General features: G+C 42.0%; 1 protein-coding gene across 1 annotated transcript; it reads left to right on the forward strand.

Annotated features, from left to right (window-relative positions):
* Window positions 1-1,488: 1,488 nt before the first annotated feature.
* LOC111993327 (uncharacterized) lies at window positions 1,489-4,497 on the forward strand. Its single transcript, XM_024025171.1, has 4 exons — window positions 1,489-1,788; window positions 2,137-2,358; window positions 3,874-4,152; window positions 4,300-4,497. Exons 1-4 carry the CDS (start codon window positions 1,489-1,491, stop codon window positions 4,495-4,497), a joined length of 999 nt encoding a protein of 332 aa, XP_023880939.1.
* The last annotated feature ends 10,262 nt before the right edge of the window (window positions 4,498-14,759 follow it).

Consider the following 14,759-nt stretch of genomic DNA (forward strand, 5'->3'; position numbering starts at 1 on the left):
AGAAGAGAATCCGGCCTGCCTGCCACAACAATTACCACTTTACAGCAAAGCTCCAAATTCAAAAATTTATTTGACCAACTGGGGCTTACGGTAAAGGAAAGAAAGATAGCCACAAAGGCTTTGGTAAGCATCGCCTCCAAGGCAGGAGTAAAATGTTTATCAGTGGAAATTATAGAAGACAGAGCCCTCCTACAGGAATCAACTAAAATCACTTTCAGTAATGAGAATATGAAGGTGGGGTATTCGAACCACATAAGGCCCCTCTACCTAGCAACATCCATAAATCAAATCCCCATCAAGAGAGCCTTGGTAGATACAAGTGCTTCTGTAAATCTCATTTCAATGAGCACTCTATAGGCGGTAGGAATTTTAGAAAGAAAGATTCAGGGGTGCCCAATAGAAGTGACAAGGTTCAGAGGAAGGGGCGAATACACTGCAGGCCACATTCAGCTGTGGTTAAAGGTGGGTCCCATAGCTTCCTTAGCTCGATTCCACGTGGTAAAGATAGAGGTCTCATATCATGTACTGTTAGGAAGGCCATGGTTGCACAAACACCGACTAGTCCCATCCACCTACCACCAGTGTGTAAAGGGAACGTTGAATGGCAGAATGATATGCATAGCAGCAAATCCCTCGCCATTCAAGCAAGCGGAGGCTTATTTAGTAGAAACTATGTTCTACGACCAATAGGCTCCATCTGGGGAAAGCTCAATATTAAAACCACGAGGCATCTTCGTACCAAAGTGGGAAGACAACTAAAGTGATCCAGAACCTGATCTAAGGGAGTTGTTAGCATGAAAAAAGAAAAGGAAGGAAGCGCCCGCTGCAAAATCAGATGACACACCATATTGTGTCAAGGTCCGAGGCCCGAATGGCAGGATTGTGTACAAATTATAAAGGCATGCGAAGCCCACGAGTAAAATACAAACGGGCCCCACCCAAGAGTGGTAGCACAGGAGTTTGGCGTGTTGCGCGGCATAAGAAAGTTTGGAGGAAGAAGGTAATGAAGAGAAAGATGAGGAAGTTATGGCAGAAAAATATGCATAGGTTGTGGCAGAAGAAGAGTTGGAGGAAGTTGACCTGGGGTCTGGCTCACAAGAACTAAGGCCTATTTCGATTAGTGCAAGTCTGACAAAAAAGGAAAAATCAGAACTAATACTGCTATTGAAAGAGTTCAGAGACGTCTTTACATAGGATTACAATGAAATGCTAGGGTTAGATCCCGGATTAGTGGCGCACACGTTGAATATGGACCTAGAGGCCAAGCCAATGGCTCAGCCTGCCAGGGTATTCCACACAGAGATAGAAGGGCAAATAGTCAAGGAGGTACGGAAGTTGCTAACCGCAGGATTCATCAAGCCTATTCAACACTTGCGCTAGCTATCTAACTTAGTACCAGTAAAGAAGAAGAACGGGCAGATAAGATGTTATGTAAATTTTAGAAATCTCAACAAAGTCTGTCCGAAGGACGAGTTTCCATTACCAAATATGGATTTACTAATAGATTCTGTGACAAGAAGCGTCGTGTCTTCATTCATGGATGGGTTCAGTGGGTACAATCAGATCAGAATGGCACCAAGGGATGCAGAGAAAACTGCTTTCAAAACACCCATAGGCAACTTCTACTACACTGTGATGCCTTTCAGGTTAAAGAACACAGGTGAAACTTATCAACGAGCAATGATGGTCATATTTCACGACATGATGCATCAGGAACTAGAGGACTGTGTGGATGACATAGTGGTTAAATCAAGGAAGAGAGAAGAACACTTCCACGTGTTGAGAAAGGTATTCGAAATATGTAAAGCTTTCAAACTAAGAATGAACCCTCTTAAGTGAGCATTTGGAGTGTCCTCTGGGAAATTCTTGGGCTTCCTGGTTCACAGTAAGGGGATAGATGTGGACTCGGCCAAGGCCACGACCATAACAACTATGAGATCTCCAGCCACGGTAAAAGAGTTGAAGAGCTTCTTAGGGAAGGTCTTATATATCCGAAGATTCATCCCAGGGTTGGCATCAATTACTTTTGCTTTCACCAAATTACTCAGGAAAAGGCAAAGCTTCAAATAGGGAGAAGCGCAATAGACGGCCTTCAAAAAGCTACAGTAGATCATGATGAACCTCCCTACTGTGCAGGCCCCAGTCCATAAAAAACCACTGCTACTCTACCTGGCCACCAACTCGTATGCCATTGGTGCATTGATCGCCCAAGAGGACGGAGGAGGCATTGTGCAACCAGTGTACTACATCAGTCGTGCCTTAAAAAATGCAGAAACTCGCTACCGAAGGGCAGAAAGGGCATGCCTGGCCATTATGTATGCCTCGCAGAGGCTACGCTATTATCTCTTGACTTATAAAGTATGGTTGATGACCAAGTCTCATGCCGTCAAAACTTTGTTGCGGCAACCAATCCTCTCTGGCAGAATATCCTAGTGGTTGTTACAATTGTCACAGTACGACTTGAAAACGAGGACACCCAAGGCAGTAAAAAGCCAAGCTATAGCAAATCTGTTGGCATAATTTCCAAGAGAGGAAGAATTCCTACTGGATGATAAAGTTTCAGGGGAAGTTGTCATGGCAGAAGAGGTTAGAGAGTAATGGGTAATAAAATTTAATGGATCTTCTACCGCCTAATCAGGGGGAATGTGAGTAGTTTTGTACCATGAAGAAGATGAGACAGTGGTGCTATCATTCAAACACGGCAGAATACAAGGCCTATCTAACCGGGCTAGCTACGACTCTCAAAATGGGAGTCAAGCGTTTAAGGGTAATGGGTGATTCGAACCTAGTAGTCTGCCAGACCAAGGGGAGCTTCTCCTTAAAAGAACCCAGCCTAGCCCTGCATAGAGCAATGGCCCAAAAGATGGATGAAAAGTTTTCAACCTTCGAAATAGAACATGCTCCAAGGAACGAAAACCGGTTGTGAATGAGTTAGCCGCACCAAGCTGACAAATAATTTTCGAAGGGAATAGCACCAGGGTAAAAATTAGCAAAAGGAAATAATCTACTATTGAGATGTTGAAGGAAAGGTTCCAGGAGGAATAGTGTGAAGGAGATTGGCAGATTCCCATAAGGGAGGCCTTGATGAAAGGAAAAGACGCTGCAGAACTAAAGGTACTAAAAGACTACGCCCTGGTAAGAGGAGAGTTGTACCGCAAGATACCAAGTGGGGTCTTGTCCAGATGCGTAGGGCAGGAGGAGACCCAAAGAAAGTTGAAAGAAATATATGACAAGACTTGCGGATCCTACGGGGAGGTCAGCCTTTATCGCAAACTTCAAAGGGCAAACTTCTATTGGCCAAGCATAGGTAAAGACATAGACCGAGTCCAAACCCAGTGTAGGACCTGCCAACTTGCAGCAAACAGGAAGGAAAGTTACGTTGCATTTGTCAGCGAAGACTGGAGAAGCCTATTCACACAATACTTGATAGAAGGTATCATGCCACAAATGTATAGTGAAAGATACAAGTTTAAGAGGTTGGCAAAGCATTACTTTTTGTATAATACAGTCCTTTTCAAAAAGGGGTACGATGGGGACCCCTTAAGATGTCTGGGCCCCGAGGAAGCAAAGGAGATGATAAAAGAAGTGTACTCAAGGGAGGGTAGGGAACACTAAGGGAAGAAAAAGCTTTATAAATGCCTGCTGCAAATGGGCTACTACTGGCCTACCATGAAGAAAGATACAGCAGAATTTGTGAAAAAATGCCACAATTGCCAAGTATAAGCCGACCTGATTCACACTCATCTGTAGAATTTACATACCATGGTCACCCTATGGCCCTTCCACATTTTGGGGCTTGATTTGGTGGGACCAGTTAACCTAGCATCGCATGGATACATATAGATACTAGTGGCTATGAAATACTTCATTAAGTGGGCAGAGGCAGTACCACTCTGTAAAGCCATAGGAGAAGCAGTACCAAACTTCATCAAGGAGAACATAATTGTGAGGTTTAAGGTACCCCACAAGATTATCAGTGACAATGGCACACCCTTTTTCAACAGTGATGTAAGGAAGATGTTGGAGTTCTACCAAGTTAAGCAACACCGTTCATCGCCCTATTACCCTCAAGGAAATGGGCAAGCAGAGGTGACAAACAAGACCCTCATAAAGATCATTAGTAGAATGAGCCAAGAGCATACAGGAGGATGGGCAATGCACCTGTCGAATGCTCTTTAGGTTTATAGAAATTCATTAAAGTCAACCACAAGATTTTCACCTTTTTCCTTGGTTTACGGAACAGAGATAATGAGCCCGGTAGAAGTAATGACTCTATCCCTGAGAATTATGTAAATGTAGGAGAAAGAAAAAGAAAATGAAGTCTTTGCAGCTGAAAGATGCGAAGACCTGGAAAGGCTTGATGAAAGAAGGGAAGAAGCCCAAGAGCGCAACCGTAGATATAGACAAAGGATGACTAAAGCATATGACAGGATGACTAAAGAAAGAGTGTTCATGGAGGGACAATTCATGTTAAAAGTAGCAGACTACGTCAGGTGAGGATGGCAGGACCATCTAAGTTTGCACCAAAATGGGAAACACTTTTTGTGATAAGGGAGGTGCATCGAGGTGAGTATTACCACTTGACCCAGATGGATGGCAAAGACCTAATCAACCCCATCAACGGGAAGTGGTTAAAACGTTATTATGCTTAAAGAGAAGAAGTTATGTCGCTATCCCTTTTACTTAAAGAATTTTATGTTTCCTTTTCTTTCATTTCCTTTAAGTGCCTATGTCACAAGACATGATTGTAACATGTTTTTATGTAATGAAAAAGAAGTATAAAGCATTACAAAAGTATACCATGTCATAGCAATAGTCAAAAGTAGTAACAAAGTGTAGCATCATAGTTACAAACTCAAATTGTGGCAAGCTTGCCAAATAAGTGCTATAGGAAACATAAAGTGTACTAAAAAGGGTAATAAGAGAAGGAAAACAACAAGAAAAAAGGGGGAACTACATCATAATCAACAAAGTCCAAAAATGAGAGAATGATCTCCAAAATGGCTAGACCCACCAATGCTAGAAAGAAGGCGCTCGCGACGACCTTCTAAGTTTGTCACATCCTTCCTCAGGACCCCAATCCATGTATCAATGGCATCAACAGCAAGCTGAACTCTCCTCATAAAAAAGGCTCAAGCAATCTCATGAAAGTGGTCCAGAATGAACTCCACAACAAAACCCACACTAACAAGCTCCTAAATTGCGGCTCTCCATTACAAGATCCTCTCGGCAGAGACAGTGTCAACAAAGTTATGCTCAATATCGTTCATCACACTCCCCAGCATCTTTAAGAACTGCTATCTGGTAGAACGACCAAGATGGAATCCCTACATAAAGTCACCATGGCTATTGTAGACCGCCACCAAATAAGGAGCATAATCCTCGGGAACCTTGATAACGTGAAAGTCTACATAGGGAGGCCCAAAACCCCAGAAATTTGCAGGATTAAGGTCATTAACCTCAGGCTGATCAAAGTGCATAAAGAAGGTTGCGGCCTCACTCACAGGATCTAGAATTATGACAGAATTGCTACCCACTCAAACCGAGAAGGGACAGTAGGGAGCGGACCTAACATGAAGCATAAAGCGCGATGTAAGAAGCCCTGATCTAAGAAGGACAAACTTACAAGGAAGAAATGAAGAAGGAGATAAGGGAAAAGAAACTCACCAAGACCAGTAAGAATGAGGGCTGTAAGAAAGGCAGAAACAAGTACAGAAGGTGCGACAGAAATAGGTACAGAAGGTACGGTAGAAATGAATGCTATAGATGTGACAGGAGGAACGACTGTGGGCATCCCTACATCTGCTGCAACTACTGGCCCTTTAAAGGTCTCTGCAAATAGAAAAATAGGCATACAATAAAGGGAAACCGCAGCAAAGGAGTGACGCAAATACATATGTATAAGGAAAAGATAACAAAAGAGAGGGAAGAGTGAACTTAGCAAAAGAAAAAGGGGAAAGAGGCCATACTCATGAATTCGGTCTCAGGGGCAACACTCTCCTCTTCGTCAGAATCAGAAATCCTCTTCTTCAAGATAGGCTCATCGTCAAGATCCTCAAGAATGTCCTCAAACCCTTCAAAGGACAAGTCTGCATCAGGCCCACGTGTAGCAAAGGTAGGAATGGAAGAAGGGGTAACCACCAGAGAAGAACCATCCTTCACAACCTGAGATAAAGCTGCATAGGGGTCACTGGTGGAGATAACAAGGGGCGTGACAAGAGAAGTAATCTCGCACTGAGCAGCAGCAGAAGGAATGACTCCCTCTTGGGGAGTAAGTGTCTAGGCAGGAATGGGAGTGGTCTCACTAACCCTCTCAGTATGAGTACCCTCTTCTCTAGGTACCGGCTCAGTGGAAGGGATAGGAGCCTCAGCAGGAACTCCATGTGCAGTAGCAGAAGGGGCAGGTGTTGCAAATACTACAGCAGCCCCATCAAAGAAGCCCTCCATGGGTTCGCCTATAGAGGCAAAAAGCTCATCAACTGTGGGATGATATACAAAAATAGGCTCGGACTGATCCTAAAGACAAAAAATAAAAAAAAATAAAAAAAATAAAAAAATGAAGAACAAAGGAGCCTATGATTGAATGAGACAAACAAAAGCACATGGCAAAGGAAACATGTGTAAAAAATAAATAAATAAATAAATAAGAAAAGATGTACCTCAAACTTAGGTTCATCAAGCAGTATGGGACGGGTGGCAGAGGCATCCTCCTTATGCTTAGATTGTGAAAGAAAAGAGAACAGAAGACAAGGTTGAAGAGAAAAGTCGACAAGCATGTCAGGGTTAACCGCATGAAAGCCAATATATATATATATATATAAGACAAAGTAGAAGTGGAGATAGCATACTCTCCGCTCAGTGATGGACATTGGATGAGGGGATGTCTTTCTCTTACTGCCTCGTCTCCTATTGGAAGGGGGAGCATCTGTAGATGACCGTGGAGCAACAAACTTGGACTTCCTGGTAGTGGGGCATGCACTGGAATAGGTACGAGTAGAAGAAGGCAGAGAGCCTTCTAAAGCTAGTTTACCTATGGGAGGAAGGCCAATGTTCGTCACTTTCACTTTCTTCTCCCTACCTAGAGGATAATCACCAGCATGCCAATACCACCCTCTATTCCCCTCATCCCACTCAAAGATGGCAAACCGATTCTGCTTCCTAGCATATGATAACACAAACTTATAGGGTAGGAGCAACCGAGGATTAGCATAAATGACTGCGCTAAGCCCATCAGGTGGAATAAGGGAGAAACCGCGACTACCCATCAATTCCTACTCAAATGAAGTTATCACAGCCTGCCAGTATCCGTGCATGGCAGGAGTACAAATGCCCTCCCTCAGTGAGCCTGGAATGGTAACTACAGTAAAACGCTGGCAATATGCCGCAAGAATGGTCAGATGGAAGTAGAAGACTCCATAAGAAAAGAAAGATCATTGGGAATGTCCTGATCTAACCCAAACTGCCTCCTTACCCGGTTAGCAGGATAATGCACAAACTTAATGCCTTCATCGGCCAGATAAGGCAACCACCCAGCATTAGTGGCCGCCAAGTAAGTAATTCCTGCCTTCTCAAAATCATTCAACGGGGTGGTGGTCCCAGCAATGTCAACAAATAGACACATAACAAAGTCTACACATGTGTAACCCATACCTAAATTTCTGTAAGCTCTCCAAGAAAACCCAACTCCTTTATCAAAGGATTCAACAGTAGAATGATCAATTGGCTTTAAATCGACCTAACGAAAAGCCAATGGGAAGTCAAACTCAAATCTGCTACAAAAATCGGTAATAGCTTGCAGACACGACTGATACTTCTCCTTAGCAAAATGGACAGGCCTACACTTCGGTTAATGCTTGTCATAATGCTCATATAACAAATGTTGCAAAATAGTACTGTGAACAAAAGAGGTGACTATGTGACAAGAGCTTGCCTAACTCTCATTGCTCCGCAGGATGTCTAATTGAACATACAAATACCCCAAAAAACATAGGAGCCAATGGCAGACTTACCCCAGCAGATATCTTGATAGCTAAAAGAAAATATAAAGGCTTCACAACATAATAGGGATGAGAGCCAAACTTACAAAGCCATAATGCAACGAAGGCCACACGATGAGCAGCAATGGAGAATTTAGAAGAGGAACTAACTCAATATGACAACTTGGCATTCCTACTCATCCTTTTCTTCAACTTGGCCTCCACGGCCTCTTCCTACGGAGAAAGCTCTAAAGCGGTAGGATCAGCATCACCGAGGATGGGCAAAAGCAACTAATTGGTTACATCTTCCAGGGTCACTGTGATCTCATCGCAGGAGAAGAAGAAAGTGTGAGTGGTGGTACACCACCGACGGACCAAATGACAGAGGTTAAAGAGGTCCCTAAAGTTGGATAAGTAGCGGGATGAAACAATGGCCTTTAATACACCAGCTCGCTGTAGCAACCCCATGAAACCCGTGTCCGATAACTCATTATCCACCCATTCCCTCCAACCCAAAGAGGTGCCCAACCCAAATTCGAAGTGAATGGGGAAGGGGAGTGAAGTGCCTTGAAGGATGATGAGACTAGGGATTGAGGAAGCCAATGAAGCCTAAGAAACATCTGTGTTTCGCCGGCAAAGAGCAAGCCACACACGGCCTGGCGGCGGCGGCGTATAATCACTAGGAACCTTTGGGAAATAGAGGTGGATATTGTACCAAGGATCAATAAGAGGAGCGCACTCTTTATCCGGGGCATGCTACACTTCTTCCTCGTCAAAATGCTCTGATTCGGAATACATGGCTTCTTCACCTACATCACATGCGGTGGGAGGATCGGAGACAACCTCCTTTCCCTTACGACGGGAAGAGCTTTGGCCTTTCATCGGCATCATGGTATAGGGGTTTGATCAAAGTAAACGGATATGAGTGTTTAAGAATGAGGAAATGGTAAGGAAAGGGAGACGAAGAGAGTGTTTGTGTTGGAAAGGAGGAAGAAGTTTTTGTTTGGATTACGAAAGGATTCTCTCTTAAATATCAAAGTCATTAATGCCGGCATAAAAGGAGGCGATGAGTCAGCCATCAGAAAAGGGAGGAAATTAATAAAACGATGGCTTTGTTTCAAAATAACTGCTAAACTGGGAAATTCGAAGAGAAACACTATTCACGGCAAAAAGAAAAAATATATATACATACATATGTATAAGGTGGGGTCCACTGTTCAAAAAAGCTCGCGAAGGAAAATAAGACAGAAAGACAGAAAGGGCAGGGAAGTCTTTTGTTCACATATGAACCGTAGAAACGCTTCATATGTTCAGGGGTCTAAATGTTGATGATCACTTTGGGAATCCAAATAGAAAGAAGAAGTCTAGCAACACTGGCAGAAAAGAGTTAGTAAATGGATAGAAAAACGATTAAGCCCAAGCGGCAGTAATAATGGATCACAGGTCTACGAGATAAACAAATGAGCCTTGAAGAAGCAAACGGGCTTAAAGGAGCCCGGAAAGAGAGAAGTAGCAAACCCATGGGCAGTATATGATGTAGAAAAGTGAGAATGGGCCACAACAGGTCCAAAGTAATGCAAGAAAAGAAAGTAAGGAGTTGATGGCAAGCTCATGAGCCTCAAGGATGAAGGATAAGGTAATTGAGCCGGGGAAGCTCAAAGATGTTAGTAAAAGCCTATGAGAATATAGAGTTAGAAAGACGGCCAAAGAAGCCCAAGGAAAGCAAATGGGCTAAGGATGCCCAAGAAAAAACAAATGGGACACAAAAGCCCACAAGTAGTGTAATAAAAGGAACCAATGGCCATACAGAGCCATTGGGAGAAGAATAAATGGTAGGCCCAAAGAGGCCCAGCAAGATTGAGTCAAATAACGTCGCAGCAGGAATGGCAGAGTGGTATGGTAGGAAATGATAGCAGTAAAAGAGTAGGCTGAAAGTAAGCAAAGCCCACCATCAAATAAAGCCTAGCCCTTAAGGGGAGCAGGAAATCAGAAAATAGCTTGCATAAGAAGTCAAGGACGGAAGGCAAACTATGCAGGCAAGCCTTCAGATCATGGCGAACGTATGAACAACAGGCAGATTTTGGACATACATAGAAGAGAGGCACATGCAAGGCCTAGACATCACCAGCCTGTACCCAGCCAATACAGGATACGGTGAGGTCATGGGTCAAAGGTTCGGGTATGGTCTAGAGATGGGGAGAGGAGAAAATCTATTCTGAGGTTCCTGCTCAGGCTCTTTTAGGAGAAATGTCCTGTTGGGATGACATACCATCCAAAAGAAGTAAGGATGAGTTGGGACCACTAGGTACATGCCATGAGGGATAGAGAGAGAGAAAGAGTACCCACACCGTAGCAGGTAAGGATGCCACAATAGATAAACAAACAAAGCAATCTTCTTTGTCTAGTGATGGGTAGTGGCATGGCCAACACAAACGGACTAGTGGTGTTCAGCAAGTACATCCAGACTAGACAAAGGTGGTTAAAGGCTAAAATACTAAAATTCGGTCACGATAGGCACAATAAAAAGGGGCCCTTGCCATGCACACAAGAGGGTAGAATAACGGTGACAAGAACCTCTGGGGAAAACTACTAAATAGAAAATAGGTATTGAGAAAAGAAAGGAAAAAGAAAGATAAAAGGAAAATTAGAAAAGAAGGAAAGAAAAACAAAGAGTTAGATCAGCAGGCATGCGCCAATATGTTGATTCCCTCTCTCCCTTTAAAGGTCGTGCTCTCTATCAAAGAAAATGAATCTTCACTGAACATAAACCATTTAGGCCCATTTCCTCAAAGTAGTTAATTTCTTCCTCTGAAGAGATTATTTGCATTGAGGAAGTGTTTTCCCTTCTTAGTTTCAAGCTCTAAAGTGTTACCCGATGTGGCAAATTGATTTTCCCTTTTCTTAATCAAGAAACCCATTATTATTGTTTCCCCATTTATTTATGTTACTTTTTGTGTACGGGAGTACTTCCTACTGCTCCCTTTTATTTATTTTGTCTAATATTTCTTGTATTACCTTTATTATATCTGTCTGCCATAACTTTCCCGTAGGCCGTAGTAGCTCTACCTGCTATGGGAATGTGATCAAGGCCTGGCAAAAAAAGGGGCATAGTTTGTACAAAAGTCAGACCAAAGTGAGTTGCAATTGGATCGGTCTTAACTCCCTTACTCAGAATACTTAGGCCCAATACCGCAAGAGGCAGCCTAACCCAATATTGTAAAAAAGGCCAATAACAATGATCATTTTGGGAAGCTCAGTAGAAAGAAGAAGCCCAGCAACACAGGCAGAAAAGAGTTAGTAAGTGGATAGAAAAACCATTAAACTCAAGTGGCAAGAATAATGGATCACAGGCCCATGAAATAAACAAATGGGCCTTGAGAAAGCAAATGGGCCTAAAGGAGCTCGAAAAGAGAAAAGTAGCAAACCCATAAGCAATATATGATGTAAAAAAGTGAGAATGGGCACAGCAACCTGAAGTAATGCAAGCAAAGAAAGTAAGGGGTTGATGGCAAACCCATAAGCCCCAAGGATGAGGGATAAGGTAATTAGGCCGATGAAGCCCAAAGAAGTTAGTAAAAGCCCATGGGAATGCAGAGTTGGGAAAAGGGCCAAGGAAGCTCAAGGAAAGAAAATGGACCAAGGATGTCCAAGAGGAAACAAATGGGATACAGGAGCCCGCAAATAATGTAATAAAAGGACCAATGACCATACTGAGTCATTGGGAGAAGAATAAACGGTAAACCTAAAGAGGCCCAGTAGGGTTAGGTCAAATAATGTCACAGCGGGAATAACAGAGTGGTATGACAGAAAATAATAGCAAGGCTACGAAACGAGTAAAAGTGTAGGCTGAAAGAAGGAAAGCCCACAATCCGGCAAAGCCCAGCCCCCAAAGGAAGCAAGGCATAGAGAATGGGAGATTAGAAAACAGCCCACGCCATAAGAAGCCAAAAATGACCAGTAGAGTGTGCAGATAAGCCTCCAGATCACGGCAAACGCATGAGCAGCAGGCAAGCTTTGAATATACATAGAAAAGAAGCATGTGCAAGGCCCATACATCACTAGCCTGTATCCAGCCAATACAGGACGTGGTGAGGTCACGGGTCAGAGGTAAGAGGGCATGGTCTGGCAGTGAGGAGAGGGGAAAACCTATTCTGGGGCTCCTACTCGGGCTCTTTTGGGGAAAATGTGCTATTGGGATGACATGTCACCCAAAAGAAGCGGGGATAAGTTGTAGCCACTATGTGCATGCCATGAGAGATAGAGAGAAAGAAAGCACCCACGCCGTAACAGGTAGAAGGGCCACGGCAGACAAACAAACAAAATAGCATTTTTTGTCTGATAATGGGAAGTGGCATAGCCAGCACAGGTAAGTGGTGATGGCTGAATGACTGACGAACTAGTAGTGGTCGACAAGGACACCCATAACAGACAAAGGTAGTTAAAAGCTAAAACAGTAAAAACCAGTCATGGCAGGCATTATAAAAATGGGCCCTTGCCATGCACAGAGGAGGATCACATTCACGGTAATAGGAATCTCTAGGAGAAAATCATAACATAGGAGTAAGCACTGAGAAAGGAAAAGAGAAAAACAAAGGAAAAACAGAGAACTTAGAATGGCAAGCATGCACCAATAGGTTGGTCTCCTCTCTCCCTCTAAAGCCCACCTCTCTATCAAAGAAAAAGGATCCTTATTGAACATAAATCATTTAGGCCCATTCCCTCAAAGCAATTAATCTCTTTTCCTAGAGAGATTATTCGCATTGAGGAAGTGGTTTCCCTTCTCGGTTTCAACTCTGTAGCATTACTTGGCATAGTAGACTGATTTTCCCCCTTGATCCAAGAAGCCCATTATTATTATTTCCCCATTTATTTTTGTTACCTTTTGTGTACGGGGGGTACTTCTTGTCGCTTCCTTTTATCCATTCTGTCTAGTATTTCTTGTGTTATCTTTATTATATCTGTCTGCCATAACTTCCATGTAGCAGCTTTGCTTGCTATGGGCATGTGATCAAAGTCTGGTAAAAAGGGGGCATAGTTTGTGCACAAGCTGGACCAAAGTGAGTTGGAGTTGGACCAATCTCAACTCTCTTACTCAGAACACTTGGGCCCAGTACCGCAGGAGGAAGCCCAACCCAACATTGTAAAAAAGGCCCACTACACTCATAAAGAATGAAATGTAATAGAATAAGTAAATTATAAATGAATAGAAATGAACAAAATGAAATACAATGAATTATGGGCATAAAAAACAAAAAGAAATAAAATAAAGTGGAATAGAATGAAATTAAGTTATTTTATATGGATTTCTTTGAAATGGACAACAATAGAAAATAAGTAAATGCTTTTAGGAGTATCATAAGAATGAACACTTTTTTTTTTCTTCTCCTTTAAAAAACGAGACTAAGTTGATTCATCATATATAAAGCTTAAGCAAAAGAAGACGTTGGATTTACTTCAAATAAAATTATGGAAAATGTTAATGAATGTCTTAAGAGCATTGGCTTAGGAACTATTTTTAAAACATTTTATGGGAAAATGATAAAACAATTGATTATGTTGACAGCTTTTTATATTTCTCATAAAAATGATGTTATGACTAGTTGGAGAGAGAGAGAGAGAGAGAGAGAGAGAGATGTTAATGGGTGCTCCTTTGCACTAATTAAGAAGGAACTGAATGCCTCCCATTGTATTGAAAAGTAGCAAAAACAAATAAACAAAGGGGAATGTTAACAAGGACCGCTTGGTGCTTGTTAAGTGCAAAAAAGACAACTTTTGTAAAAAAAAAGTAAAAAAAGACGCCAAATAGTACCTACAAAATTGAAAATATGGGCGCGCACGCGCGCGCACACACAAAAAGTTAAAAAAAATTGTGGTTGACGGGCACCTTGTGGTGCCCATCAACACAACCTATAAACAAATATCACTTTGATTGAATATTGTGCTATAACTCCTTTAAAAAAAGCTAATCCATTATAATAAAAAAACTCAATCTTAACTAATGTGCTTTATCACTCATTAACTAGACCCATGCATAAAAAGTTTGTGAATTTCTTTTTCTTCTGGTTAGATATAGATCACTTTTTTTTTTTTTATATGGTTTATCATGAATAGTGAGTCTATATAAAAGTGATAAGCATGTACTTACAATCCGCCACGTCAATCTTATGGCACAAAAATTGTGGTCCTAGAAGAACTCAAGTTTTGTAAGTGCATTTGGATGGTAGGATTTGGGTATAAGAATTGGATTTGAGTGATTAAAATTTATATACCTTATTTGGATAGTTTTAAAAAACCAAAGATTTGGATTTGACCCAAATCCACCTTTAAAATTCTGGGATTTAAAATTTTTTCTTTTATATAATAATAATAATAAGAAGAAGAGATCTAGATAAGAATGAGAGCCATAAAGATTCAACCTGATTTTAGCTTTGAAGGTGATCCCGAGTTTGTGATGTGGGCCGGGCGTTACGCTGCAGTAGCCCAAATAAACCGTAGAGTATTTGTATTTTAGCGCCTGCTTCCCACCTAACGCGTTAATAAGTTGAAGCCTTCGCAATCGCAATTGCCAAGTATTATTAAATCACGTTTAGCATTTTATTGGACAATTCAGGGTCCACGTGAAAGGTATCACCCAGCCATCAATTCTCCTTCTACCTAGATTGATAATTTCACTAATGAACTAGAAATTGCAACAAATACTTATGAGATGACATCCCTTGCGCTGTTACTACTAGCATTTAGCAACCAGTTTTTAGCCAACAAAAAAAAAAAAAAAAAAAAAAA

This window comes from Quercus suber, unplaced genomic scaffold, assembly GCF_002906115.3.
Source record: "Quercus suber isolate HL8 unplaced genomic scaffold, Cork oak 2.0 scaffold_196, whole genome shotgun sequence".
NCBI lineage: Eukaryota > Viridiplantae > Streptophyta > Magnoliopsida > Fagales > Fagaceae > Quercus > Quercus suber.